We start from the raw sequence: 26,306 nt of genomic DNA, 5'->3' as shown, positions 1-26,306 counted from the left end.
TTTGTCAAATAATAAAAATTTATCATATGTTTTTGTGGTCATTGTATAATATTTTGATGTAATGGTTAAGTAAATTACTTATCGTTGACTTTTGTTTCATATCTTCTTGATTTTGCTTATTGTTTATGGATTGTTTCTTACCACCTTCTGATCTCATGAAAATGGATTTTAACATTGAACCATTGAACTCGTGGGATGCAAATGCAATGTATAAGTGATCAGATTTCTCATAAATGCAATGAAATGAGAGAAGAGACTTCACAATACTGCACTTCCATTAAGCTAGGCTTTATATACATTATTGGCAACCGCAAAACATTTTTAGATGGAAATGAAAACCCGCAAAATCGACATCACTTAGCTCTCCTAGGTCTTAAGCTCTTTCCTCCTCTCTAAACTTCACTGAACTTAAAAGTGTAACAAGGCACAAGAGGGATGTACTTTTGCTTCTCTTACCTTTTTTTTATGATGAACTCTTGTTTTTTTTTTGCTATGTTGAGGGAACGTTGAAGTGGAAGAGCCATGAGATCACAAACGCAAAGACCATACAAGCTAAAAGGAAATTCAAGAACCGGTGACCTTGCCAGAAGCTTCTAGCTTCCACCAACCGTGGACCAGATGTTCTCATAGCTTGCGTCATTGTACCGTTTACTTCACTCCGACTAATCTCAGTCTCCGGCTCAACGGTTCCAATAACATTACCAGCAATTGACCCGCATACTTCACAGATTCTGCAGCAACCAAACCAAGAAATTACATCACAATAAAGGAGATATAATCACACTATTTATATTTTTCACAAAGCATCATTCTCTCAAGAGAAGAAAACTTTCTAAATATAGAAACATTCCGACAAAATTAACCAAATATTCAGACAATATTATTATTATATATGTGTAAACCGGTTTAATCTAGATTAGATTAGATTAGCTGGTATACTTGATTTCAGTCTGGTTTACAAGTTGAGTAATTGTATATATATATCTTGTACCAGAACACATTCCGTGTGTGGAAAATAAGAGATCAGTTTACCAATTCTCTCTTTGCTCTCGATCTCTATTATGGTATCAGAGCATATCCTATTGATTTCTTCGAATTTTCTCGCGATTTCTTCAATTTCTGCTCAATCATCTTCCTAAACACTTTCGTTCGATCATCTCTGACCTTCCGCAAGCTTGATCGAAGTCGATATGGGGAAGAGAGGAGGAAAAATGAAGACGCGAAGCTCAATTTCTGATGACGAAGGATCTGCGATCAAATCTCCACATGGATTCCAGATCCACGATGAACCTGCAACAGCGATGACAAAGCAACAACAAGCTCGACGATCGATGACTCCGGGAACGATAAACACACCGATGAAGTTCTCAGACGCGCACGATAGCATTCACAGCCCATTCTTCCTTCATTCAGCTGATCATCCAGGTCTGACTATAGTAGTTCACACTCTTGATGGAACAAACTATAATAGTTGGTCGATTGCGATGAAGATAAGCCTAGATGCGAAGAATAAGCTGAGTTTTGTTGATGGATCTCTTCCTAGACCATCCGTTGATGATAATATGTTTAAAATCTGGAGTCGCTGCAACAGTATGGTGAAATCATGGATTCTAAATGTCGTTAGCAAGGAGATCTATGATAGTATTCTATATTATCAAGATGCTACTGAGATGTGGGATGATTTGTTTAGGCGTTTCAAAGTGAACAATCTGCCACGCAAATATCAGTTGGAGCAAGCTGTTATGACACTGAAGCAAGGAGATCTTGACCTCTCGACATACTTCACGAAGAAGAAGATTCTGTGGGAGCAATTGGCGAACACAAAATCAAGCGTAGTGAAGAAGTGTGATTGTGAACAAGTTCAGGAGTTGCTTGATGATGCTGAAACAAGCCGGATCATACAGTTTCTTATGGGGCTTAATGATAGCTTCAACAATGTTCGTGGACAGATTCTTAACATGAAGCCAAGACCAGGACTGAATGATATCTACAATATGTTGGATCAAGATGAAAGTCAGCGTGTGTTAGGAGGAACTCAGAAGATACTCCCAACTCCAACAGCGTTTCAATCTCACTCACCTAATGTGGAACAGAATCCGGTCTTGCTAGCTCATGGGAATTTTCAGAAGCCAAAGTGTTCACATTGCTTTCGTATTGGACACACGGTTGATAAGTGCTACAAGGTGCATGGTTATCCACCAGGACATCCACGAGCTAAGAAGAACAACTCTGTTGGGAATGCGAACTTGGCAGCGGTAGGATCAAATGTGCCTGTGAAAGATCAGGGATTTGATGATGCGAGTAATAACATGACCAAGGATCAACTCCAACAGATGATTGCGTTTTTCAGCTCCAAGCTTCAGTCCTCTGGGGTCACGCCATGTTCTGACAAATCTATTGCCTCTACATCATCATCCGTACCAGTAATCTCTCAAATTTCTGGTACATTTCTTTCTCTATACAATCTATCTTATTATGACATGTTGACTTCGACTATACCTAAAGGAACTGAGCTGTCTCTTAGTGATTGGATCATAGACTCAGGAGCTAGTCATCATGTTACTCATAATAGGAGCTTATATAGAGATTACCACCCTTTAGAGAATACGTTTGTTACTCTCCCTAATGGTTACACAGTAAGAATATCTGGAACTGGTTACATTCAACTCACTGATGCGATCTCTCTCTATAGTGTTTTGCATATTCCTGAATTTAAGTTTAACTTGCTGAGTGTTAGTGTGATAACAAAATCTTTGAACTCTCAAGTTAGCTTTACTTCTGATTCTTGTTTCATTCAGGCTCTTACTCAGGAGTTGATGATTGGTCAAGGTAGTCAAGTTGCCAACTTATATGTCTTAGATCACAATAAATCGCATGCTAATCTCGTTGGTCAGGGTCCAGGTAATGTCTCTGTCTGCTCTAGCATGGTTCTTGATCCTTTGACATGGCACAAAAGACTAGGACACCCTTCTATGAAGAAAATTAATTCTCTATCTGATATTTTACTTATACCTAAAGGAAAAGATGTAAAACACTCTAAAGTTTGTCATATTTGTCATTTGTCTAAGCAAAAACGTATTCCCTTTGTATCTAGAAATCATCTTTGTTCAAAACCTTTGGAATTAATACACATTGATACTTGGGGTCCCTTTGCTGTTCCAACTATTGATGGTTACAAGTATTTTTTAACCATTGTTGATGATTTTAGTAGAGCAACTTGGGTATACATGCTTAAACAAAAATCTGATGTTTTACATGTCTTTCCTGGTTATATTGAAATGATAGAGAACCAATTAAATACTAGAGTGTGTGCCGTTCGATCTGATAATGCTAATGAACTGAATTTTACTACATTATATCATAATAAAGGTATTAAAGCATTTCATTCTTGTCCTGAAACTCCTGAACAGAACTCGGTAGTAGAGAGAAAGCATCAGCATCTGTTGAATGTAGCTAGGGCTCTTATATTTCAATCTGGAGTTCCTTTAGAGTATTGGGGCGATTGTGTCTTAACGGCTACTTTTCTTATTAATCGTCTTCCTTCTCCAGTATTAGAAAATAAAACTCCATATGAGAAACTTATGTCTAAGGTTCCAGAATATCATTTACTTAAAACATTTGGGTGTCTTTGTTATGTTTCCACCTCGAACAAGTCTAGAAATAAGTTTGAACCCCGTGCTAGAGCCTGTGTCTTTCTAGGATATCCTGCAGGTTATAAAGGTTACAAACTCTTAGATATAGAGACACGCTCAGTTTCTATTTCTAGACATGTCATATTCTATGAGGATATTTTTCCTTTTGCATCTTCTCACATCACTGAGGATGTTAAAAGTTTCTTTCCTCATCTTCATTTTCCTGCATCTATAGATGTTTCAGTGCCTCTTGCGCACACATCTTCTGATACTCATCTCTCTAAAGATGGGTCATCTTCTGTGGATTCAGTTTCCTCTGAATTGAAATCCACTAGGCAAAAGAAAAAGCCTTCCCACTTGCAGGACTTTCATTGCTATAATAGTAATTCTACTCATATATCTGACCTTTCTATACCCATCACTCAAACTCCTAAACACACTTCTCCTTATCCTCTTATCAATTACATTTCTTATTCTTATCTATCTGAGCCTTTTCGTGCTTTTACTAATATCATTACTCCGGCTAAGATTCCTACAAGAATCTCTGAGGCTTTAGAGGACAAGATATGGCGTGATTCTATAGGGAAGGAGATTGGAGCTTTTATTCGTACAGGAACTTGGAGTATCACAGAGTTACCACCTGGTAAAGTGGCAGTTGGTTGTAAGTGGTTACATACGATCAAATATCATGCGGATGGAACTGTCGAAAGACCAAAATCACGGTTGGTTGCGAAGGGGTACACACAACAAGAGGGAATAGATTACAATGACACATTCTCTCCCGTGGCTAAGTTGGTGACAGTGAAGTTGATATTTGCTTTAGCATCGAAGATGAACTGGTTTCTTCGACAACTTGACATCTCTAATGCATTTCTGAATGGAGATTTGGATGAAGAGATATATATGAAGGTTCCACCGGGCTATGCAGATATTCAAGGGGAGAAAATTTCTTCAACCGCTGTTTGTAGACTTCACAAATCCATATACGGTTTGAAGCAAGCTTCTCGCCAATGGTTTCTGAAGTTTTCTACAACCCTGCTAGCTTTTGGATTTGATCAATGCCCTGGTGAACATACTCTGTTCTTGCATGAACATGATGGTGTATTTCTGGTGGTGAGTGTCTATGTTGATGACATTATAATTGCGAGTACACGTATGGAAGATGCTCAGGATTTAGTAGAGAAGCTTGCATCCGCATTTCAATTGCGTGATCTTGGTCCTCCTAAATTTTTTCTTGGCATTGAAGTGGCGAGATCAACTGAAGGAATCACCATTAACCAGAGGAAGTATGTGTTAGATATGTTGGAGGCTTCGGGTTTCTCTGATTGTAAACCATCGTCTATACCCATGGAGCCGAATCAGAAGTTATCTAAGGAGGAGGGGATAGTTCTGGAAGACAGAAAACAATATCGGAAGTTGATAGGTAAACTCCAATACCTAACTATCACGAGACCAGATATCACTTTTGCAGTATCCAAGCTTTCTCAATTTGCATCTGAACCTCGTGATATTCATCTTAAGGCGCTTCACAAAGTCTTAAGATATTTGAAAGGTTCTATTGGTCAAGGTTTGTTTTACGGTACAGATCATAACTTTGATTTGAGAGCATTTTCAGATTCTGATTGGGGAGCGTGTACTGATGATAGAAGATCAGTCACAGGGTATGCCATGTTTCTTGGAGAATCACTAGTGTCTTGGAGATCGAAGAAACAGGACACTGTTTCATTGAGTTCTGCAGAAGCTGAGTTTCGTGCGATGTGTGTAGCCAGTAAGGAGATTCTTTGGCTCACACAGGTTTTGAAGTATTTGCGAGTTCCTTTCTCTCTTCCAGCTTATCTCTATGGTGATAACACAGCGGCACTTCACATCGCCAGCAACTCTGTATTCCACGAGAGAACCAAACATGTTGAGTTTGATTGTTATAAGGTTCGAGAGTGTCTTGTGAAGGGTATTGTGAAGACGATGTTTGTACGCACAGGAGATCAGTTGGCCGACATGCTTACGAAAGCATTGTATCCTGCACCCTTCCGGAATAACATGAGCAAGATGGGTGTGATCAACATTTATGCACCTCCATCTTGAGGGGGGCTATTATTATATATGTGTAAACCGGTTTAATCTAGATTAGATTAGATTAGCTGGTATACTTGATTTCAGTCTGGTTTACAAGTTGAGTAATTGTATATATATATCTTGTACCAGAACACATTCCGTGTGTGGAAAATAAGAGATCAGTTTACCAATTCTCTCTTTGCTCTCGATCTCTATTAAATATGTTTTTTTCTTACTTGTTTCCTTTGATCTTGAACCAAGTCTCAGCACAATGCTTATGAGCAGCAGCGAGATCATTTTTGCAAGAACAACCAAGCTCGATAGGAACACCGGATTCAAGATTCACGGAGTCCAAGCTCATGTGACAGATTCTGCAATCTTTCTCATCTTCCGACAACAAATGGACCACCGCTTTCTCAGGCAAACCAAGCTCCAGATCTACTTCCACTGAACACACAGACACATTAGATCTCCTATTTTCATCCTCCACCATCTCATCTTCCTCCTCCTCTCCGCTGGAGAAGCTCTGATGAGACTCTCCGTTGTTGGTGATGAGCTCTTTTCTGTCGTCATCACAGCCACTTGAGCCATGGATTGCTTTAGCAGAGACAAGAGTATCGAGTTGTGGCTGTACGGGTTCCATCACCCACCAAGATGATGAATCCTCCTCGCAAGTTGTAAGTGATCTTTGAATCTTGTCAGAATCTCAAGGCAAAGTTTCTCTCGCGCTACTTCACCTGGTGGGACATATACTAATAAACAAACCAAATCGGGACACGAGACAAACAGTGACTCCTCGTGTACTCTGTTACTTCTGTTCAGAGCCTGTTTAATGATTTTGTATTCTCCAAAAAAACACAGAGAAGAGAATCATATTTATTTTAATTTAAGGTTATTTCAACATAAATTAATATACATTATTTTATAGTAAATACATATATTTTGTGACTTTTAACTAATTTAGCTATTCAAAATTAATTTAGCATCTGTTATGTCTTTTTATTGTAATACTTTATAACTTTGGATGGTATTTTGTAGTGGTTATTTTAATTATATACTAGATCCTCTCTTAAAAATGTGAATATATTTTTTGTTTTACATTTTTTTAGAAATTTAATTTTTATAATTGTATTTTTAGTTATATTTGTGTTTTCTTTGTATAATATTTCTTTTAAATAAATTTTTTTTGATCAATTTCTTTTAAATAATTAAAAGAGGTTTTAATAATTGTATTAAAATAGTTAGACCACACTTATATCAATATGTCATGTTACTATTTTAATAAAATAGATTATATAATATAATGAAAAATGATTATAAACTTTATATAAAAGGGCATATTTGAGATTCATAATTATTTGAGAGAAAGTTATTTTCAATGGGAAAATGTATCTTAGACAATTAATTTCTCTAAATCTAATACCCTTTGGAATTATTTGAGCAACTTTGCTTTCTTATAACTACTCAAAAACTCTAGTGACTTTTTAACTAATTTACGTACTTAAATTAAATTATTATAAGTTAATTTTGCTCTATATAAATTATGTATTCTTGATTACATTAATACCTTTACTACAAGCATATCATCATGACAAACTCATCGAAGACAAAGCTCACATATATTTTTTGGTTTGCTATAACCATAATGGTGATAATAACATTGATATGTTCAGAAGGTTATAAAATTCCCATTACAGGACCACTAATGAAAGTGGAAATTAAGAATAATAATACATATATTCTTGATGTGCATTGTAAATCAGCAGATGATGACATAGGGTCGCGTGCTCTTAAGAACGGTGAATCATATCGTTGGCAGTTTTATGTTAATTTTTTTAATAGTACACTATACTTTTGTGAATTTCATCAAGGCAAAGTAACAAAAGGTGTGTTCGACATTTACGATGCGCTTAGAGATTTTAAAAGATGTACTCGATGTACATGGATGGCAGAGACTGATGGTCTATACGGATTTAGTGAGAAGAAACCACCACCAGCCGCAGTGTTCTATAAATGGTTAAAGTAGTATAAAATAAGTAATTTGATAAAAGAATGTAATGCAATTTATTAAAATATAAATAAAATAGGACTTACCTTTTAACTGGTAAGTTTTATTTAATTATTCATTTATACTTTAAAATTATATTTTATATTTTTGTAATGGTTTAAATAATTTAAGTGATATTTTCTCTAAACCTGTATTATTGTTGATGAACTAGAACTCGATCTAGAGGCACTTTTGAATAATGGAACCAGCTTGAATTGTAAATGTTTGTGGAGATTTCGACACATTAATAGTGAAACTGTGTATCATCATGAACCCCACTCAAAAAAGGACTCTAAGCCCTAACCAACTTGAAAGATAAAAATGAAAAAAGCCTCTTTGACACATTCAGAATCAGAACAACAGATGAAAGTCAACACTCGGAAAGAAACCTGATACCAAACTAAACTCGTTCGAACCATCCACTTGTTCTATTGGGAGAGACAACACACACAGCAGCCGCCTTCATCGCAAGGGACAATTTAGCTTGTGGCGGGTATGGCCACGGGCTTTGAGTCCTCTGCCTTTTCATGTTCCTTGTTCAGCAACTGAAACATAGCATCCCAAGAATAAGTTCACAAAAAAAGTAATCAGCAGTGCTAGGAACATGAGAGTGAAAGAGTTATGATCTAACCTTGTTGTTGATCAAGTTGTGGAGCGCAATTACACTTCTGATGAGAGACGATAGATAGATAACGAGCATCATGTCATTCGTTTTCACTGCACATAATAAACTCAGTAAGACTAATGCATCCAAGCAGTACAACGATAATAATACTGACGGAAGAAACTCACCTGAGAAGGCCTTGACCAACTCGTTCACATTGAGATTCGGAAGCAAGTTGAAAACGTCCTGAAGATTTTTAAGAGGAATACATCATTAGCTAACATCTACAGTAGCAGACATAGCTAAAATAAAATTGCAAAGAGCAAAGATCACTAAGATTTTGATAACGTCCAGAAGTTTATAACCATAATTGTAGAATCAGAACACTAAACAAGTTCTAACCTGCAGATGGTATAGAATCTCATGATTTAGAGGGAGTTTCCCATCAACTACAAGGTCAAGGTAACTCCGGATCTCCCGAAGACGTGCATCCAGCCCCTTCAATGCAGTTAGTTTCGCAGTGACCTGGTGCAAAATACAATACAAATTTATTTCAGTCCTTACGCAGTAACTATTATGTTCATATATACAAACTTCGCAATGATATGAATCCTCCAAGACACTCATCATGAATTCAGTACTGAAGGGGTGATAATGAAACGTTCAAATATAGTAAAGAGAAATACCTCAGTCGCAAGGGTACTGATCGTTGTGTCTTTCACATCTCTGAGCAAATGCTCCACGCCTATTAGAGAACACGAATAAGCCACGAACGTGTCAGAAGACTTTCCTCAAATCCAATCATAAAAGACGATATTAACCTTGTATACATACCGATCTCCTCGACTTCATGAGCGGCTATTTCTGTAGAAACATGAACGAAGACTTTCTGGCTTTTCTGAGTCGCATTCTGAAGAGAGCCAAGAGACAATAACGTATTTCAATCAAGCTGGTTCAAATATAAGAACACAACTATACAAAATAAAAAAAAAGATTAGGAAGCGTTTTTTACCTCCTTGACCTCCTCCACTGCATAGTAAGCTTTAGTGGGGATCCCAAGCTCTTTAGGCTGAACATCGATAATAACCAACACAGGATTTGGAACATAACTGCAGCACCAACAGCAAACCAAAGCTTCTTAATTAAAATAAGCTACGAGAAGATGTCCTAAATAAAATGCTCAGTCATAACTTAAAACCGATCCATCTATCCTCAATCCATCTCCCATGTCAACAAAACGTAAGAATGTGAATGATTAAGGTGGAAACTAACCCACTGAACAACGCGTGAACGTCCAAATCATTCTCCCGAAGTTTAGGACCTGTGCTGTACCAACCTACAACATGCTCCTTAGCTGAAAAGCAAAGATTTTTCGTTAAAAACATGCTTCCTTCATCATTATATAGTCTCTAAGCTTACCATTAATTCTCTTGAACATGTGGAACATCGACTCATGATAGTTATGATCAAGAAACCATATACTCGGATCCTTGTCATCCTCCTCGAACGGCACTACAAAATCAAATTCACCAAATTGTCACTCCTGGTGACGTGTCCAGAGATTGAAAATCATCCAAAGATTATATTTTTTCATTCAATCCAAGTCCAAACCGAGCTCAATCGAAATCCAAATCCCTAAATTGAGATCTGAGAAAGTTAGAGGCGATACCTGCGTAGCTGTTGGTGACGTCGACGACGCCGCGGGAGCTGCTCCCGAGGAGAACGCCGACGACGCGCTTGCGCGAGTCTTTGGCGACGCGGTTGTAGTGGTCGACGATGCTGAGCAAGACGAGTGGGTGAACGACGACCTTCTCGATGGTCCTTGCTGATATCTGCTGCGTCTTTATCACGTCCATGTTCGGAGAATCGACCTTTGCTTTGATACTTGTGATTCCGATCGATAGTGAAGTTCCGATCTGGTGCTTTCGCGACGGAGCTTCAAAGCTTTGCTTCTTCTCCAGGAAAACTCCTCTGAGCTATTCACTACTCTTTTTATTATTACTCCTTTCTGGATTGGGCTTATAAATCGTTAATGGGCTTATATCTTGTTAAGCCCAATATGAAGAGCCTGATTAGGGTCCAAGGATGAGAGATAACCGAGTGGAAATAACCGAAACAGTGCTTGTGTTTAAAGACCAATCCCTTAATTGAGACAACAAAGATTCTTCATATTTATATGCCAAAAGATTTAATTAACTAGAGTATTTTCAACCTATTGCAATGTGTTTTTTGTAATCTTTTTTTTTAATGATATTCTCTTGTAATTTTTGATAAATTGTACACATAGAATAAAACGTAGTTATAAATGGAACGACGAGAAATAACGCATTATCTACCATTCTTTTTTTGTAGAAAAATAAAAAAACAAAGTTATCTTTGTTAAATATGACATGGAACAACCATTCATTTGCATTCCTGCAATTTTATTTTTCTACTTTCATTTTTTAGTCGTTCCTCTTGTTTCCAGAATACCAATCGGATCCAAAAAAAAAGTGTAACAAGGTTAATTAATGGTTTAGCAAAAAAAAAAACACATAATAGTAATGCCTGATCAAGATACGATTATAATTATAGGGTTGTTACAAGTACGAGTTTCCTCGTCCCAGTCGCATGATAGCTAGATGTCACTACAACTTCTAAAGTGCTACACCAACCTAGCTAATCCATTAAACCGAAAATATTTGATATTTTATTCATGGATATTCTTTTGAGTTTTGACACCAATGTTAATTCCAGCACATCATCTTCTGATCGAGTTCTTCGCATATAACTCCCCGCAAATTTGGGTCTCGTGTTTTTTTTTGGCTTCCATTAGTCGTTAAAATGAAAACACATTCATAGAAAGCTTAGTCGAAGATCCAACGGCGGATGTTCCATCTCAGCTCCGCATGATGATGAGTATGTGGAAAACACCGTCGTATTGACATGCTCTCTTATGTATTCGTTGTAGCTGGCAGCAGTAATATTAGCTCTTTCAACCTTCGATAATGGGAAGAGTTGCAATGTCTCTATCACATTCTCCTCTTCTTCACGGCCTTCAAAAGTATCTAAAGAGAGAGAAAAAAACACATTTTAGTACATGTGCATATATACAATGTAACATGTTGTCGGAAAATGGTAAATAGATCTTTATTAACCTTTAGGTGGTGTTTGGTGATGACATGGGTTGTGTCGATAAGAAAGAGAGAGATTTGTGTCTTGACGATGATCGTAATCGACGGTGGAGATTTTACGGCGCTTTTGTCTTTCCCTAGCTTTATGGTTTTGGAACCAATAGAACACGTTCTTGCTCTCGATCTTACCGTAGGCACTCAGCTCCGTAGAGATTTTTTGAATCTGGTCGGTGTTTGGTGTTCGTAGCCCCGCCTTGAACAGATCCGTCAGAAGTTTCACTTGCTCCACCGTTGGATTCCACCGTCCACACTTAGTCCCTGTTCCTCCACCTCCCATGTTGTTATTGTTACCTAAGCCTCTAGCTTTAGTGGAGAATCCTTCCAATTATTTCAATACAAATATTAATGTTTGGTTTGAATAAGTTTTTGTATATGAGATTAGGTGTGTTATGATGGACTTAGAGATGTGAATGTATGAGGGTTTGAATATATAGACATGATTTGATGGTGTTCTTTTTTGAATTTTTGTATATATGTTTTGTTATTTTATAACAATCAAAAGGATACAATTTGTCCCACAAAAACAGTCGAAAGGATACAATAACGATAATAATTAAATAAATAAGTCTAAGTTTTGTGTCGTTTACTTAGTGTTGTGTATGATAGATGTAGAAGAAATAAAACAGAATCAGTGCGTTGTTTATTACGAAATGCATGCTTTTGTTTTTGGGATTTGAAAGAGAGTGATTTTTTTAAATAAGATTTGATCGTTTTTTCAATCCTAATATAATAAACTAGATAGGGCTACATATGCATTTACATATATGTAATCTTCAGTAGTTATATACTGATTTGGTTGTTGATTAAATGTGGTATATATTATGTTCAGTAGCCTGCAGTGGGTTGAGTAAAGTTTGATTTCTTCTGATGTGAGTACATGTTAGCCTGTGATCAGTTCTCGAACGATTATCTGAACTTAGCCGCAAAATTTAAATCTAATATTTTCTTATATTATTGTGTGAACATATTGAAAAGCTCATGAATTAACGGAAATTTTCCAAAAAGCTGTCACTCGATAAAGGAGGCTGGTCGGCAGTGGTGATTATAAAATTGAGTGGAACCTTTTTTAAGGATTTATTATTTGAAATCAATAACTCAACTGTCTATGAAACTGTACTTAATTCCTTGTATAAGTCAGGTGTTTGTATTATAGAATTATTTTTTCAATAAATATTAAACTCAAAAGAAAAATGGTTCTTTTTTTACAAGGAATGCATCATTTAATCAGAAAATTTTTAAGCTTGATCGCTGACAATTTCCTGAGCTGTTCTCCTATTATAGAATTCTAAAGTATTTATATTGATAGAATTTTATATATGTCTATTAGTCTGTTATATCTAACGCGTTTTCATATTTTACATTTGAATAATTTTTTCCACAACAAAATAGTTATACAAAATGAATCAAAAAGTGCAGTGGGGTAACTTAAAATTTTTGATTTAAGTGTCTTGGACCCTTTGCATAGAGAAGTATATGTATATCATTGTGAGTTTTTTGTTCGTGAAGTATATTAGGGGTTGAGTTACAAAAAAAAGGTGTACTAGCGGGTGACGATTTTGAGGAAGACATGCACGAGTCGCTAAACGAAGACTAGAGATCCAAAGAATAAAATGACAATTCAAATAAACCAAACATTGTTTTTATAAACAAGAGTCTCTCTACTACACAACACACAAATACGTACAATATTATATCACAGTTTCAAATTCAATTGTAAACTTTAAAGAAACAAAAAAGAATGAAGATCGAGTTAGCCTCAAAGTCAAAGTATACGTTGGCGTTTGTTACTTGGATTCATCCAAGATTATTAGATAACAATTTTCACATCTAACTTACATAGTATTTTACTATTTCTAAAAAATATGTATTTTACCATTTCTAAAGCCAATACCTGATTAAAACCAAATATATATATGAATGATATGTTATATTGTATAGTTATTATCAGTAATACGTGAGTATATATTGTTTTTTTTTATGTAACTAGCGGTATATTTACATACATATGATATGTGATGCGTACTAGTCCGAGAGGAATGTGTTCTCATCCAAGTCAAAAAAGTTGAAGGTGGTCTCACATTGTACTGCCCACTACATGCAATTCCCAATGATGTTCCATGCACCATACTTTAATATACATATTAATCACCTAGTAGAGTAAACAAATATATGTAATATTTTCTATCAAGATTATATAATGTTTATGAGAAATAAAACTTCATGCGACATAAATTTGGCTATTAGAGTCTAGAGTACTAGTTCTTAGGGTTTTCAGCTCTAACTCCTATGTCAATGTCGTTTATCTAATTTCTTTGACATCAAAAGTTTCAAACCACGAAATCTTATGAGAAAATAAATACTACATGTCAAGCAAGTGGTCTAAGTTATTTTGATTTCATATTGGTAGCAATCAAGATAAAGAAGACATATACGAACATGTGAATTGGTGTCCTTTGTGCTTTTATCCTTTAATGTCTATACGAACATGTGAACTGGTAGCAATCAAGTAGAAATCAGCTGGTGTTTGAGGATAAGTCTTTTTCGGAAACAAAGGTCTTAGGAAAAGCATTGAAACATGCTAGAGAGTGGCACAACTCGAACTTAACCACCTCGCCTCACTCTGTTTCGAGGAAAGACTGCTCTGCGAGTGTGCCTCAAGCTCAGCCCCGAGAGAACGATTTTCTCTGCTTCTCAGATGCAGCTTGGAATAGTGCTACTAGTGCAGGAGGTTTGGGCTGGACATGCTCTAACTCTGCCGGTGCTACTCTCCTGCAAGGATCTTCACCGTGCCCCATAGTGGCATCAGCGCTAGTTGCAGAAGCACTGGCACTCAAGGCGGGTATCAAAGCCGCTATCTCCCTTAACATCAAAGACCTGGTCTGTCACTCAGACTCAAAAAGCTTGATCAATCTGATCACAGGAAACACGTCTGTGATTGCACTCCAAGGAATTCTCCATGACATCAGTGTGTTGAGTAATTCCATGTCGTCTATCTCCTTTAAATTTGTACCTCGGCGTTGTAATACGATCACTGATCGTCTGGCCAAAGAGGCTCTGTTTTCTGTATCAAACTCTTCTTTGGGAAGAGAGAACCTTGTAGCTTAAGCTTTTATAAATGAATGTTTGACCAAAAAAAAAAAAAAAAAAAAAAAAAAAATCCTTTAATGTCTATTATCTAGATTTTACCCTCTTTTCCATGCAAAATCACACGTCTATGAGAGAAAATCATCATCCAGTAATTAAACCATCACCAACTTACTTTGTATTATTATTATTATTATTATCTCTTTTATCAATTTTTTTACTATATTTTGTCACTAATACACTCATAAATGTCTTTTTCAACTTTATATCATTATTTCCGGAATTAATTCTTTGATAAAAACTTGCAGACTTACAAAGTAAATAAGAAAATGAAAACTCATCAGGAAAACAAGGGCATGAAATTATGGCACGCTTGAAAACGTAGGGCATGTAGTAGAGACAGAGACCCCCATTCACGAAGCTTGAGAAGGTTCCTTTTTTGATGATTTGATCTCCCTCACGTTTGTCGCCGACTCATCCAACATAACTCAACAAAAGTTTAATTCCATTCACTCATGTATTTACAACTTTTTATAACTAATCTCTTAATTTGCCATTCATTACATAAATATGCATGCTTTTGTAATTCGAATATCTAAGATCGGAATTGCTATATTAGTTTTGAACTCAGACCATTGCACACTCTCGTAAATTTGAGCAATATAAGTGAAGAACACACACGTTATATATATGAATTCACGTCACAAACCCAAACACCTATTACATGCTTAACGAACTAATAGGTTTTCGTTTTTGTTTATGGGCTATAGCACGAAAATTCAGAGGAAGAGACATTATGGTTTGTTGCTGACTTTGATCCTACGGTGCAATCTTGTTACTTACCAGCTAATCTGACCAGTTATTATGTGTTCTAATGATCTTGGGCTTGGGACCCAAGTGACATGGAGTAATCGTGTATCTTATTAAACACCACACTTCTCGTCAGCCACATACTAAAACGGGACACGGTTCAACAAGAATAAAACAACAGGATGTTTTATGTGTCACCATCTGAGAAAATTTTATCAAGCTTTGGCCAGTGATCCTGATCCATTTCTGACCATAACATAGAATCAGTGATCAGGGATCGAAACGGCGGAGTTTCATTCACTCTCTCAAGTCTCAAACGTTGAAGATGAGCGGAGCATGTGTTCAAGATTCAATTGGATGTTTTTTTTTGGCCAAGGGATTCAATTGGATGTTACCAGCAAAGCAAGTCTTGTTACGAATATAAATAATCACACATAACATTGTCTCAACTTCAAGTTACGAATATAAATATTCACACATAACTTGGGGACAAGTCTCTCTCTCACTTGGATGGGTTTATGCAGCACCAGCTGAATCAAACCTCCGCCGTAGTTATCCGATCTCACAAAGTAGTTAACCCCTCTATGCGTAGTGAACCGGTGCGTCTAGATAAAGATTAGGAGAGAGAAAATTCTTTTTTAGAAAAATTCTGTAGAATAATTCTAAATTTTTTTTATCATAAATATAGTTTTCTAATGTTAAAATGACCAAAATGTTTTATTAAATCTGATTGTCCAAACCATATGACAACTATTTCTTAATTCATATCTTACTGATTGTCATGGTAAACTAGTCAAGCAGTATGGCCTAAATAATTTTTGAAACTCTGTGTCCTTTTCAAGAAATGACATGCCTTATCATCATCAATTTTGGTGTCCATGAATACGTAAAAGGGCGCCTCGTGGAGGGGATATTTATGTATTCTGGTGGTAATTAACTTCACGGTCTTCACCCTATCTACATGGAGGAAAAGTTTGGTTAGCTCGAGTGTGCTAGCTAAGGAAGAATAAAATGAATACGTGGATTGGCTGTGTCCTTTATTTGCTTGTGTGGTGTTCACTTTATTTTATTTTTTGGCTTAGCTTAGAACAAACATTCATGAACCAGTAAACAAGGATAGATGGTATGCATTTAGAAAACATGCATACATATCATAGACAAGAGAACAACACAAAACCAACAGAAAGATAAATGCCTCTACTAGGATATTCCTGTGATCCATTGAAATGAGAACTTAGGATCCAGTCTAACTAGCTCAGTCATGAAGTCATAAAACACATTTCATAAGCTTCACATTCTCTACATGGTTTGGAAAGGTGTAAACTCTACATTTCGGAAACTCTCTCGTTCCTTGGATTTCAACTCTTTGTTTCAGAAACTCTTCCATTCCTTGGATTTCAACTTCTCTGATAGCTTTGTAATACAAAAAGGACAATGAGGTACGTCACATTCGATCCTTCTCCATGAAAGTTTCCCAGTTTCTAGCGTCAGAACTTGGTGCATGGCGTCATCTTTGCCATGTAACAATGTCATTGACAAGACCTTGAATTGCTTCTCAACGGGATCATACCCAAAAAAGCTTCTTACCTCACACCCGTTCCTTGTATTCATCCTCGGTAAAGTGAAGGATTGTCTTGTTCTAGGGTTACATATCACACGTACCATCGCTGGTCTTTTCCTTCCGTTTAAGCCTCCACTGAAATCTCCCGTACAGACCAAACCACGTATAGGACTATGAATCTGATACGCATGATTCAAGTGTAAACTCATATGATAGCTGGCGGTTATAGGAGGCGTGTACTCTTCCGGATTTTGAGGCTGAGCCGAGGAGAAGAAGTATACCTTGCAGCCAATTTCACATGCGAACAAGAACTGAGGACGAGTAGAAGATTGTTCCAGAAACAGATCCGTGAACTCTTGACGGTCAACTATAGAAGACCATAGCTTCGATACGCAACGGCATTTCCCTATGCATTTAGGCGACAGTCCCAAGAATATCTCGTAGATGAGATCAGTTGAGATCGGCAATGAGTTTTCGTCAGCGTAAAGTCTCCGACGACCAAGGATAGTTTGACGATCCTCCAAGAGCTTCTGTCGCCGTTTTGTCATGGTAGAACCCTAATAAGATCGGATATCAAAGTCGCGAACGTATAAAAGACTTGTGTCAAAGAGTATAATACAGAACGGCCACGTTTAGTTAAAAAAGTTTTATCAAACTATCGTTCTTTTAAAATATAGTAAAAAATTAATTACTGTTTTCCAAGGATGTCATTTGAGGTTTTACAGCTGTGTGTTGTTATGTTCACATTACCTAATTACCATAGTTTAACCTTTTTTTAACTTTCTCAAAAACTAACTTATGCTGATTTGGCACATATGGATTTGTCAAGGATTTAATATATATGATTTATGGTTTAGGATTTTGCTCGCGTTTTTAACAACGTTAATTTTTTTTTGAGAATTACTACTATTTTTGTATTTATTTTTTTCAAAAACATAATATGAGTTGGCAAATTTTTATTACTTAATGTTAGGGGTGAATCTAAAAAAAATACTCTATTCTTATTACCAATCTATTTAATTAAATATTGATATTTTAAGAGGATTCTAAAACTTTTTTCACTTATTGGTATTAAGAAAAAAATGTAAGAAATAGATGGAGAAGAGAGATAAGTTTGCTTTGTGAATAGTATATTTTAAAATGTTGTATATTTTAGATTTTTCACAGATTTTAATAAAACACATTAAATTTTCATAATTTTTTGTGATTTTTTAAAATAATTTTAAACTAATAAAAATTCAATAAATGCAATTACGTTTTTCTAATTTGCAATTATTTAATAAAATATACATTGAAAATATATATAAAAAAAAATTTGTAATAATTTTTTTTTCTAGAATATGTAATTTTATGAAACAGATGAAGTATTAAGGTATTGATACGTAAGAAGATATAACGTTAAGTACGAAAAAGGTAAGAGATGTGATGATGGGATTATGTGTACGGGTCACAGGCAAGTACGAATAATGAGAGTGATAAGTAAATTATCCAAACGATAAGGCCAAAGAAGAGGAATAGAGATTAGAGAGGCATCTGCATTTTTTGGACAGAAGCTGAAAACTCACTTCACACGTGGATTTTTTAAGATATCGTATGTCGTGTGTCTCGTCATTTGTCAAATCACACATCTTCATCCCACTCATCTATTATCAGTTTGAAATTTTGAATCCTAATCTTCTTATACCATACCGATGTGGTAGCTTTAGTTTTTTTAATATACAACTGGAATATTCCATACCGAATTCCTAAAATTAAGATGTTGAAAAATCCAACATTCTTGCCATCTGAGTTACTTACATCGCCAATAATAATGAAAAAAATGATGACTTATTCTTAGGTCCACCCCCTAGGGTGAACTTCTAGGTTCACCAACCAATAAGATTGTTTTATTTTATATTCGATATCTTTTAAAAACGGAAGCAAAATATTGTCAAATTATATTATGTTTTTAAAATTAAAAAGTAAAAAAAAAGTAATAATTACAAAAAAAAATATTTTACGTCGTCAACATAACATTAAACCCTAAACCCTAAATTCTAATCCCTAAACCCTTAATACTAAACCCTAAACCCTTGGATAAACCCTAAACTCTAGGATAAATCCAAAACTCTAAATCAAAATCACTATACACTAAAACATTCAAGCGTTTAGGGTTTAGGGTTTTAGTGTTTTTTATTTAGAGTATAGGATTTATCCGAGGGTTTAGGGTTTACCCAAGGATTTAGGGTTTACCCAAGAGTTTAGGATTTACCCAAGGGTTTAGGGTTTATCCAAGGGTTTAAGGTTTAGGATTTAGGGTTTAGGGATTAGGATTTAGGGTTTAGTGTTTTGTTGAGAACATTAAAAATATTTTTTTTAATTCTTTTTTTTGTAACTATTATCTTTTTTTATTTTAAAAACATAATATAATTTGAGAATATTTTGTTTCCTTTTTTAAAAGATATCGAATTTGAAATAATGAAATCCTATTGGTTGGTGAACCTAGAGGTTCACCGTAGGGAGTGAACCCAAGAATGACTCAAAAATGAATCATATGGTATCAATTCTCAAATGAGGCATGCATTGGCCTAAGCCTCAAACATACAAGATTGCAAGCATATAATAGTATAGTAAAGCGTCGTTGCTCTTATAGCTATCCAAGGACACAGGTTAATGCGACAAAATTATATTGTTATAATTTTATCTCTTTACCCACTAAGAAGGGAGTATTTATCTACTATATTAAATTTGATACACATGATAATCATAACAACTAATCGGAATGAAGACGTGTCAAATCTTCAAGATTAAAATAGTGATACTAATAATAATAAAATAGGGGGCACATATTGGGTTATGATGACTCTGCGTTCATCACATGTTACTGATAATATTTTTGTGAAAGTAATGCTTCATCTTTGTATGACACTATGGGTCATTAGATCGTAAACATTTCTTCTCAACGTTTGATATAATTATCATGGTACACTAAACACTAGTCAAGCAGTATAACCAAATAGAAACAATTTTTGTAACTCCTGTGTCCTTTACAAGAAATGACATGCATTTGCATGTCTTATCATCATCAATTTTAGTGTCCAACATAAATACTTAAAAGGCTGTCTCCTGGAGTGGATATCAATGTATTCTAGTGGTGACTTCACGGTATTCACCTCTATCTACATGGAGGAAAACTTTGGGGAATTTGAGTGTGCTAGCTAAAGAAGAATAAAAGAAATACTTCAAATACTCGAGGAGCAACTGAAAAGAGAACACTAATTTAAAAACCACTATCATTTCAATATTATAATTATTAGAAGAAAAAAAAACAATTGGGGAGAACTATTTCTGCTTTTAGAAATTCCACTTTTAGTGTTTGCTTTGTTGAGGAAGGAAATAAACATGAGAATGTGGTTTAGGGTCAGCAAAAACATATACTTTTTTCGTTTTATTTTAGTTGTCATTTTAGGTTTATACATACAAATTAAAAAAATATTTAATTTTATATATTTTTAAAATAAAAACATCATTACTTATATACTTAACCAAAATTTAACTAATAAAAAACAAACTATAGAATATTATTAATATTTTTTTTAATTGAAATTCTAAAATAATATTTATTTTGAAACAAAAACTTTACTTACGACAATTAAACTGAAATGAGAGGAGTATACTGAATCATTAGAATTTAGACCAATTCGCCTTTTATATGACATTGATGTGATTTTTCTTTATAGGTCTTACTTAGGCCTTAGTGTCGTATTTGTAGTGCTAATTATTATGTTCACTTATAACTTTATACGAAATGCATGTGTTATAAATGATTGAAGATGTGATCTTAAGTGGGGACTCACACTGAGATTCTATAGCATATAACAAAGAGAATATTAATTGCAATTTAAACTTAGAACTAAGAGAGGCAAGTGTTGCTAATCACTACGTACTTTGCTTTTACTCTTCTCTTTGCTCTTTTTCCGTTTGACCCATTTGACCCATTTTCCTCTTCTCCTTTGGTGTATAAACTAGTAGAACTATTTTTGTTTTGAGTATATAAACTACTCCATTAGTTTCTTAGTGGATGAGAAAGGATAACATGTGACAGTGATAAACAAAATAAAGTGAAAGCTAGAACGGAATACTTGATACTATGCAAATTAAGGGGTAATAATTAAAGAAACCCCCAAATCCAACCAAATTGATGAAGATTTGGTCCCCAAAACATCTTTTAATCTTTCAATTTTAATGTATACATCAACCCACATTTCTATATCATGTCACTAAAAGTGTAACGCGTAAAAGTCAGATGTAAGTACATCAAAAATCATCATGAAGTTCTGAACATAATTAGTATTATCACTAATAAATTATGAAGAGGCCTAACTTTATTAGACAACATAAATATATCTTTAAAAAAAAAGATGACGGGAAACTCATGAAATGGGAAATTCGGGTGAGAAAAAGAGAGAGACATATGAGGTGTTTTATAGGCAAATTGTGGACCAACAAGGCACAAGCTACTCTTCTTTAATGAACATTTCTTAGTTTCGTGGAATGATTATGTTTTTCTTTTTTTTTGAAAATCGATTATCTATTTTTTCCATAATCATGTTTGATTTTGGGAGTAATTATAACTCATGATGGTAAACCCAAAACTCATCTACTAATGTAATCTCAAGTCTTTTAATCTCTCAGGTGTTGGTTTCGACGGTTGTTTCTTCGGGTAGGCTAGTTGATAAATGTTTCTCTTAAATTTTATTATATTGTACATTATACGTACTGCTTTTAGAGATGATTTCAACCTCGGTTTCGACTGTTTTGTTTTCACGTGTAATGTATATACAGTAACAAATTTTTCCATAACCATGTTTCGACTGTTTAGGAGAAATATTTATCAACTAGCCTACATTTATTTACGTGAAACATGGTTAATTATCTTAAACCCAAAACATGATTTCAACCTTCGAAAACTCATCTACTAACAAATTTTTCCATAACCATGTTTCGACTGTTCTGTTTTCACGTGTAACTTTTTGATAGACAGTATTGTGATTTTGTATACATTTTATTTCATGTTAGGTTCCAAAGGATCAATCTATTCAACAATGTAATAAGTTGAAAAATGGAACCAAATTTATTATTTCCTCCATATTTCTAATGTATATATAAATGATCTAGAATAATAATTTTATGATATTGTAGCTCTATAACAATTTTTTCTATGTATTTGTGATAACATACCATTTAATAACAAAAAATAATGCATGTATTATATTTGCATAAAAGCTAATAATATATGATAAAAATCTAATAATATCTAATATTTAAGACAAGATCCAAATTAACTAAATACAGTCAAATTCTCACTTACCGAATATGCTTTAAGTTAGTTGACAAAAATAGAAACAAACTAAACTCCAAGACTATGCCTCAAGCTACCGATTCTTAATGATTTTGTTTAAAACATAAAGCAAATTTAGAATGATATCACCATAAAATGATAATTATTTCTTATTCAGCTGTTCATTAATTTATGGAATATTAAATGCTTTAATTTTTTCGAAAAAATAATAATTATGAAGAATAATAATAAGAAGAATGCAAAAGAGTATAATGATGAAAGGTCCTACTCGGTGCAGAACCCCCCCGTGTGCCCACTCTTCCCTCTCCATTAATTCTCTCTCTCTCTCTCTTTATCACCAATCCTCTCAACCATCATCATCATCAATGGCCTTCTCCTTCATCCTCCTCCTCTCCTCCGTCGCTGCCGCTTTCCTCCTTTTCATTCGCCGCATCCGTTACAGGCGGATGGGTCTTCCTCCGGGAAGTCTCGGCTATCCTCTGATAGGCGAGACTCTGCAGCTGATCAAAGCTTACAAGACTGAGAACCCTGAGCCTTTCATCGACGAGAGAGTGGCAAGGTACGGTTCGGTTTTCATGACGCATCTATTCGGTGAACCGACGATTTTCTCAGCCGATGCGGAAATGAACCGGTTCGTTCTTCAGAACGAAGGGAAGCTTTTCGAGGGATCTTATCCAGCTTCCATATGTAACCTTTTGGGGAAACACTCTTTAGTTCTTATGAAAGGTTCTTTGCATAAACGTATGCATTCTCTTACCATGAGCTTCGCTAACTCTTCAATCATTAAAGACCATCTTATGCTCGATATTGACCGGTTAGTCCAGTTTAATCTTGATTCTTGGTCCTCTCGTGTTCTCCTCATGGAAGAAGCCAAAAAGGTATTAAATATCACGAAATTAATTAAACCCATTAATTTTTATATCAGAACAAAAGAAAAATCAAGGAAATAAATTGTTAAACAGAAAAAAAAATTGTTAAACAGTAATTAGACGTTTTATAAAAGATTAAGCAATAACTAGGAGTTTTATAGAAAAAAACATACGGTGAATAATGTTTAGAAAACTTGTTTTGTTTATGATCGATTTGCCACTTAGACGCCGTTTTTATCACATTTTTTTAATTGAATAACCGGACTGAGCTCTTGGCTCAGTTAGTCACGACGAGTCACCGCATGCATGTTATAGATGATATATGTGTTATGATGATGATGATGCAGATAACGTTTGAGCTAACGGTGAAGCAGTTGATGAGCTTTGATCCAGGGGAATGGAGTGAAAGATTAAGGAAAGAGTATATTCTTGTCATCGAAGGATTCTTTTCTCTACCTATCCCTCTCTTCTCCACCACTTACCGCAAAGCCATCAAAGTATCTTTTATTAAATTAATTTAATCGCTCTTGTTATTTATTTAATCATTTTAGGCTATTTTCTAATCAATATATATTTGTATTTATAAGGCGCGGAGGAAGGTGGCAGAAGAGCTGACGGTGGTGGTGATGAAAAGGAGGACGGAGGAGGAAGAAGGAGGGGAAAGAAAGAAAGATATGCTCGCGGCGTTGCTTGCGGCGGATGAAGGATTTTCCGATGAAGAGATTGTTGATTTCTTGGTGGCTATACTCGTCGCCGGTTATGAAACAACCTCTACGATCATGACTCTCGCCGTTAAATTTGTCACCGAAACTCCTCTAGCTCTTGCTCAACTCAAGGTATTTTTTTCAATGTTCGTATACATGCATGTGTTTGTGTTTTTTTCTGATAATACAAAAAAAAACTTGTAGCAAAAATTCAAACTTAGATTAGAGTTTTTTTTAGAATAGAGTTTTTTTGACATACAAATGAGCAATAACTAATTCAAATGATTTATTGATGATATATGTGACCATTTGGACTGTTTTAATCCATTTTGGTTGTCTATATGATTGATAAAGCAAAAAAAAAAAAAATTTGGACAACAGCAAAAAATAATTTATCAAACACACAAATTCTTAGCCAAAATATATTCATTGTTATATATTCATATAAATAATGTATTATAAGCTAGTCATGCTAGATCCTTTAAAACCTGCATCAAGTTTAATTTTACATTAGTAGTATCTATTCTCATCGATCAACTTCACATTTCTAAATTAAGCATATATATTGTTAAGTGGGGTTTGAAGGTGAAAAGTGTTAAGAAAAACAACATGCAAAAGGTACGAGTTACCGTATAAAAGTCAAACAAGTCATTCTCGAACCCTAGACATCATCATTACATGTGTTCGTGATATTAGAAATGTTAAATGCTGTTAGAAATAAGGAGTTACAGTTTCACAGATTTGACCAGTTTGTCTCCTCAACTACACGCATTATTACATCTTCTTTTATCTTACTTTGTTCGAATATTCCCCACTAAATAATACATTTACACTAAAGATAAAAGTATTATTATCATAAATATGTTTGTGTTGCGACCGACAAGCTCTCATCCCATTTTAGGTGTTTGTTGACGTCATTAGTTTTGTTTGTAAACATGGTTTTAATAGTCACTAGATTTAGTGGCATCGTCGCTTAGTCACGAATAGAACCAAAACTTTGCCAAAGAAGCAGGTCAAAGCTGGTGGAATGTGACCTAATTATACTTTTGGTTTAAACCTTTTTATTTTATTATTGGTTGATATGGTATCTTTATTGTTTGAAATAAAACAGGAAGAGCATGAAACGATTAGGGTAATGAAGAAGAGTGATTCGGAGAGTCTTGAATGGAGCGATTACAAGTCAATGCCATTCACACAATGTGTGAGTCTACTTACTTAAAAGCTTAGTATTAATATTCTTCTTGTCTTTTAGCCTTTCTAGTAATGTCTCATCACAACTCTATTTTTTGATTCAGGTCGTTAACGAGACTCTTCGTATAGCTAACATCATCGGTGGTGTATTCAGACGTGCAATGACGGATGTGGAGATCAAAGGTCAGAGATTATAGGTCTTAAAATGATATTTCTGTATCAAAAATGCGAATAGTTTTTTTCATTTTAAAACCGTATAAAACAGGTTATAAGATTCCGAAAGGGTGGAAGGTTTTCTCATCGTTTAGAGCAGTTCATTTAGACCCAAACCACTTCAAAGACGCTCGCACTTTCAACCCTTGGAGATGGCAGGTTTAGTTTTTTGAACCATTAGCGTTCTTGAACTTGGTTTAAGCCTATAAGTTGCATTCTTGAATTTGAGTTATTCAATGATGCATTTTTAATGAACAGAGCAACTCGGTAACAAGAAGTCCTTCTAATGTATTTGCACCGTTCGGTGGTGGACCACGGATATGTCCCGGTTACGAGCTAGCTAGGGTTGCACTCTCTGTCTTCCTTCACCGCCTAGTGACTGGCTTCAGGTTTACATACCTTCATATGCAAGATTCTATCCCTCTTGATCGTTTTCAGAAGGGATAAGACTGATTTGATTTATTTTGTTTTGTTAATTTTTGAGCAGTTGGGTTCCTGCAGAGCAAGACAAGCTGGTCTTCTTTCCAACAACTAGAACACAGAAACGGTATCCAATCATCGTGAAGCGCCGTGATTGTGGCTTATCTTCTACTTTAAGATGAAGAGACCATAAGACTTTCTATTTATAGAATAACAGCATTTCTCAGGATTAACTTCTTTTTTTTTTTGCTTCCCCATCACTTAATAAAGCCTTCGCTTCTGTATATACATTTATGTATCTCATGCTTCACTGAATCTATGTTGGTTCGCCGGAGTTGAGGAAGAGTGGGAAGGGGAGAGTGGAGTGGAGCGAACCAGTAGAAGCAGTGAAGGTGTTAACTATTGAAACGACATCGTGATAGTTCTCAACTTTTTTTAAAGCCATGTCAACACAAATTAATGGGCTGGTATTGTCGGCCCCGTTTAGTTCCTTTGTAAAAAAAATTGCGAGTCGTTTTAAAAAATAATAGAAAATCTAATCTGAACCCTAAAACGACGACGCGGACGTTCTCAACTTCTTTCTAGCCATGTCGTCTATACTCAAT

The 26,306-nt window shown here is 35.1% G+C and overlaps 6 protein-coding genes across 6 annotated transcripts; 2 read left to right on the top strand and 4 right to left on the bottom strand.

Annotated features, from left to right (window-relative positions):
* Positions 1–211: 211 nt before the first annotated feature.
* On the bottom strand, positions 212–7,676 carry LOC103850600. Its single transcript, XM_009127370.3, has 2 exons — positions 5,921–7,676; positions 212–731 (listed from the first exon to the last, which is right to left on the bottom strand). The coding sequence occupies exons 1-2, from the start codon at positions 6,325–6,327 to the stop codon at positions 491–493; spliced, it is 648 nt and encodes a 215-aa protein (XP_009125618.1). The 5' UTR covers positions 6,328–7,676; the 3' UTR covers positions 212–490.
* Positions 7,677–7,941: 265 nt separating this feature from the next.
* Positions 7,942–10,313, bottom strand: LOC103850598 (26S proteasome non-ATPase regulatory subunit 7 homolog A). Its single transcript, XM_009127367.2, has 10 exons — positions 10,005–10,313; positions 9,755–9,847; positions 9,608–9,689; positions 9,348–9,444; positions 9,170–9,245; positions 9,022–9,080; positions 8,738–8,860; positions 8,524–8,581; positions 8,363–8,448; positions 7,942–8,276 (listed from the first exon to the last, which is right to left on the bottom strand). The coding sequence occupies exons 1-10, from the start codon at positions 10,189–10,191 to the stop codon at positions 8,211–8,213; spliced, it is 927 nt and encodes a 308-aa protein (XP_009125615.2). The 5' UTR covers positions 10,192–10,313; the 3' UTR covers positions 7,942–8,210.
* A 193-nt stretch (positions 10,314–10,506) lies between these two features.
* Positions 10,507–14,094, bottom strand: LOC103850597 (WUSCHEL-related homeobox 7-like). The gene is made up of 2 exons (XM_009127366.3): positions 11,473–14,094; positions 10,507–11,382 (listed from the first exon to the last, which is right to left on the bottom strand). Exons 1-2 carry the CDS (start codon positions 11,783–11,785, stop codon positions 11,171–11,173), a joined length of 525 nt encoding a protein of 174 aa, XP_009125614.1. The 5' UTR covers positions 11,786–14,094; the 3' UTR covers positions 10,507–11,170.
* On the top strand, positions 13,247–14,613 carry LOC108870745. Its single transcript, XM_018656380.1, has 2 exons — positions 13,247–13,291; positions 14,008–14,613. Exons 1-2 carry the CDS (start codon positions 13,247–13,249, stop codon positions 14,611–14,613), a joined length of 651 nt encoding a protein of 216 aa, XP_018511896.1.
* A 2,160-nt stretch (positions 14,614–16,773) lies between these two features.
* LOC103850740 (F-box protein DOR-like) lies at positions 16,774–17,511 on the bottom strand. The gene has a single exon (XM_009127527.1). The coding sequence runs from the start codon at positions 17,509–17,511 to the stop codon at positions 16,774–16,776; it is 738 nt and encodes a 245-aa protein (XP_009125775.1).
* Positions 17,512–19,365: 1,854 nt separating this feature from the next.
* Positions 19,366–26,254, top strand: LOC103850594 (cytochrome P450 90A1). The gene is made up of 8 exons (XM_009127365.3): positions 19,366–23,182; positions 23,521–23,670; positions 23,761–24,009; positions 24,989–25,078; positions 25,173–25,251; positions 25,334–25,440; positions 25,540–25,670; positions 25,769–26,254. The coding sequence occupies exons 1-8, from the start codon at positions 22,541–22,543 to the stop codon at positions 25,881–25,883; spliced, it is 1,563 nt and encodes a 520-aa protein (XP_009125613.2). The 5' UTR covers positions 19,366–22,540; the 3' UTR covers positions 25,884–26,254.
* Positions 26,255–26,306: the final 52 nt, after the last annotated feature.

This window comes from Brassica rapa, chromosome A02, assembly GCF_000309985.2.
Source record: "Brassica rapa cultivar Chiifu-401-42 chromosome A02, CAAS_Brap_v3.01, whole genome shotgun sequence".
Classification (NCBI taxonomy): Eukaryota; Viridiplantae; Streptophyta; class Magnoliopsida; order Brassicales; family Brassicaceae; genus Brassica; species Brassica rapa.
The sequence above is the reverse complement of the archived record's forward strand: the minus strand, read 5'-3'. Positions and strand labels throughout refer to the sequence as shown.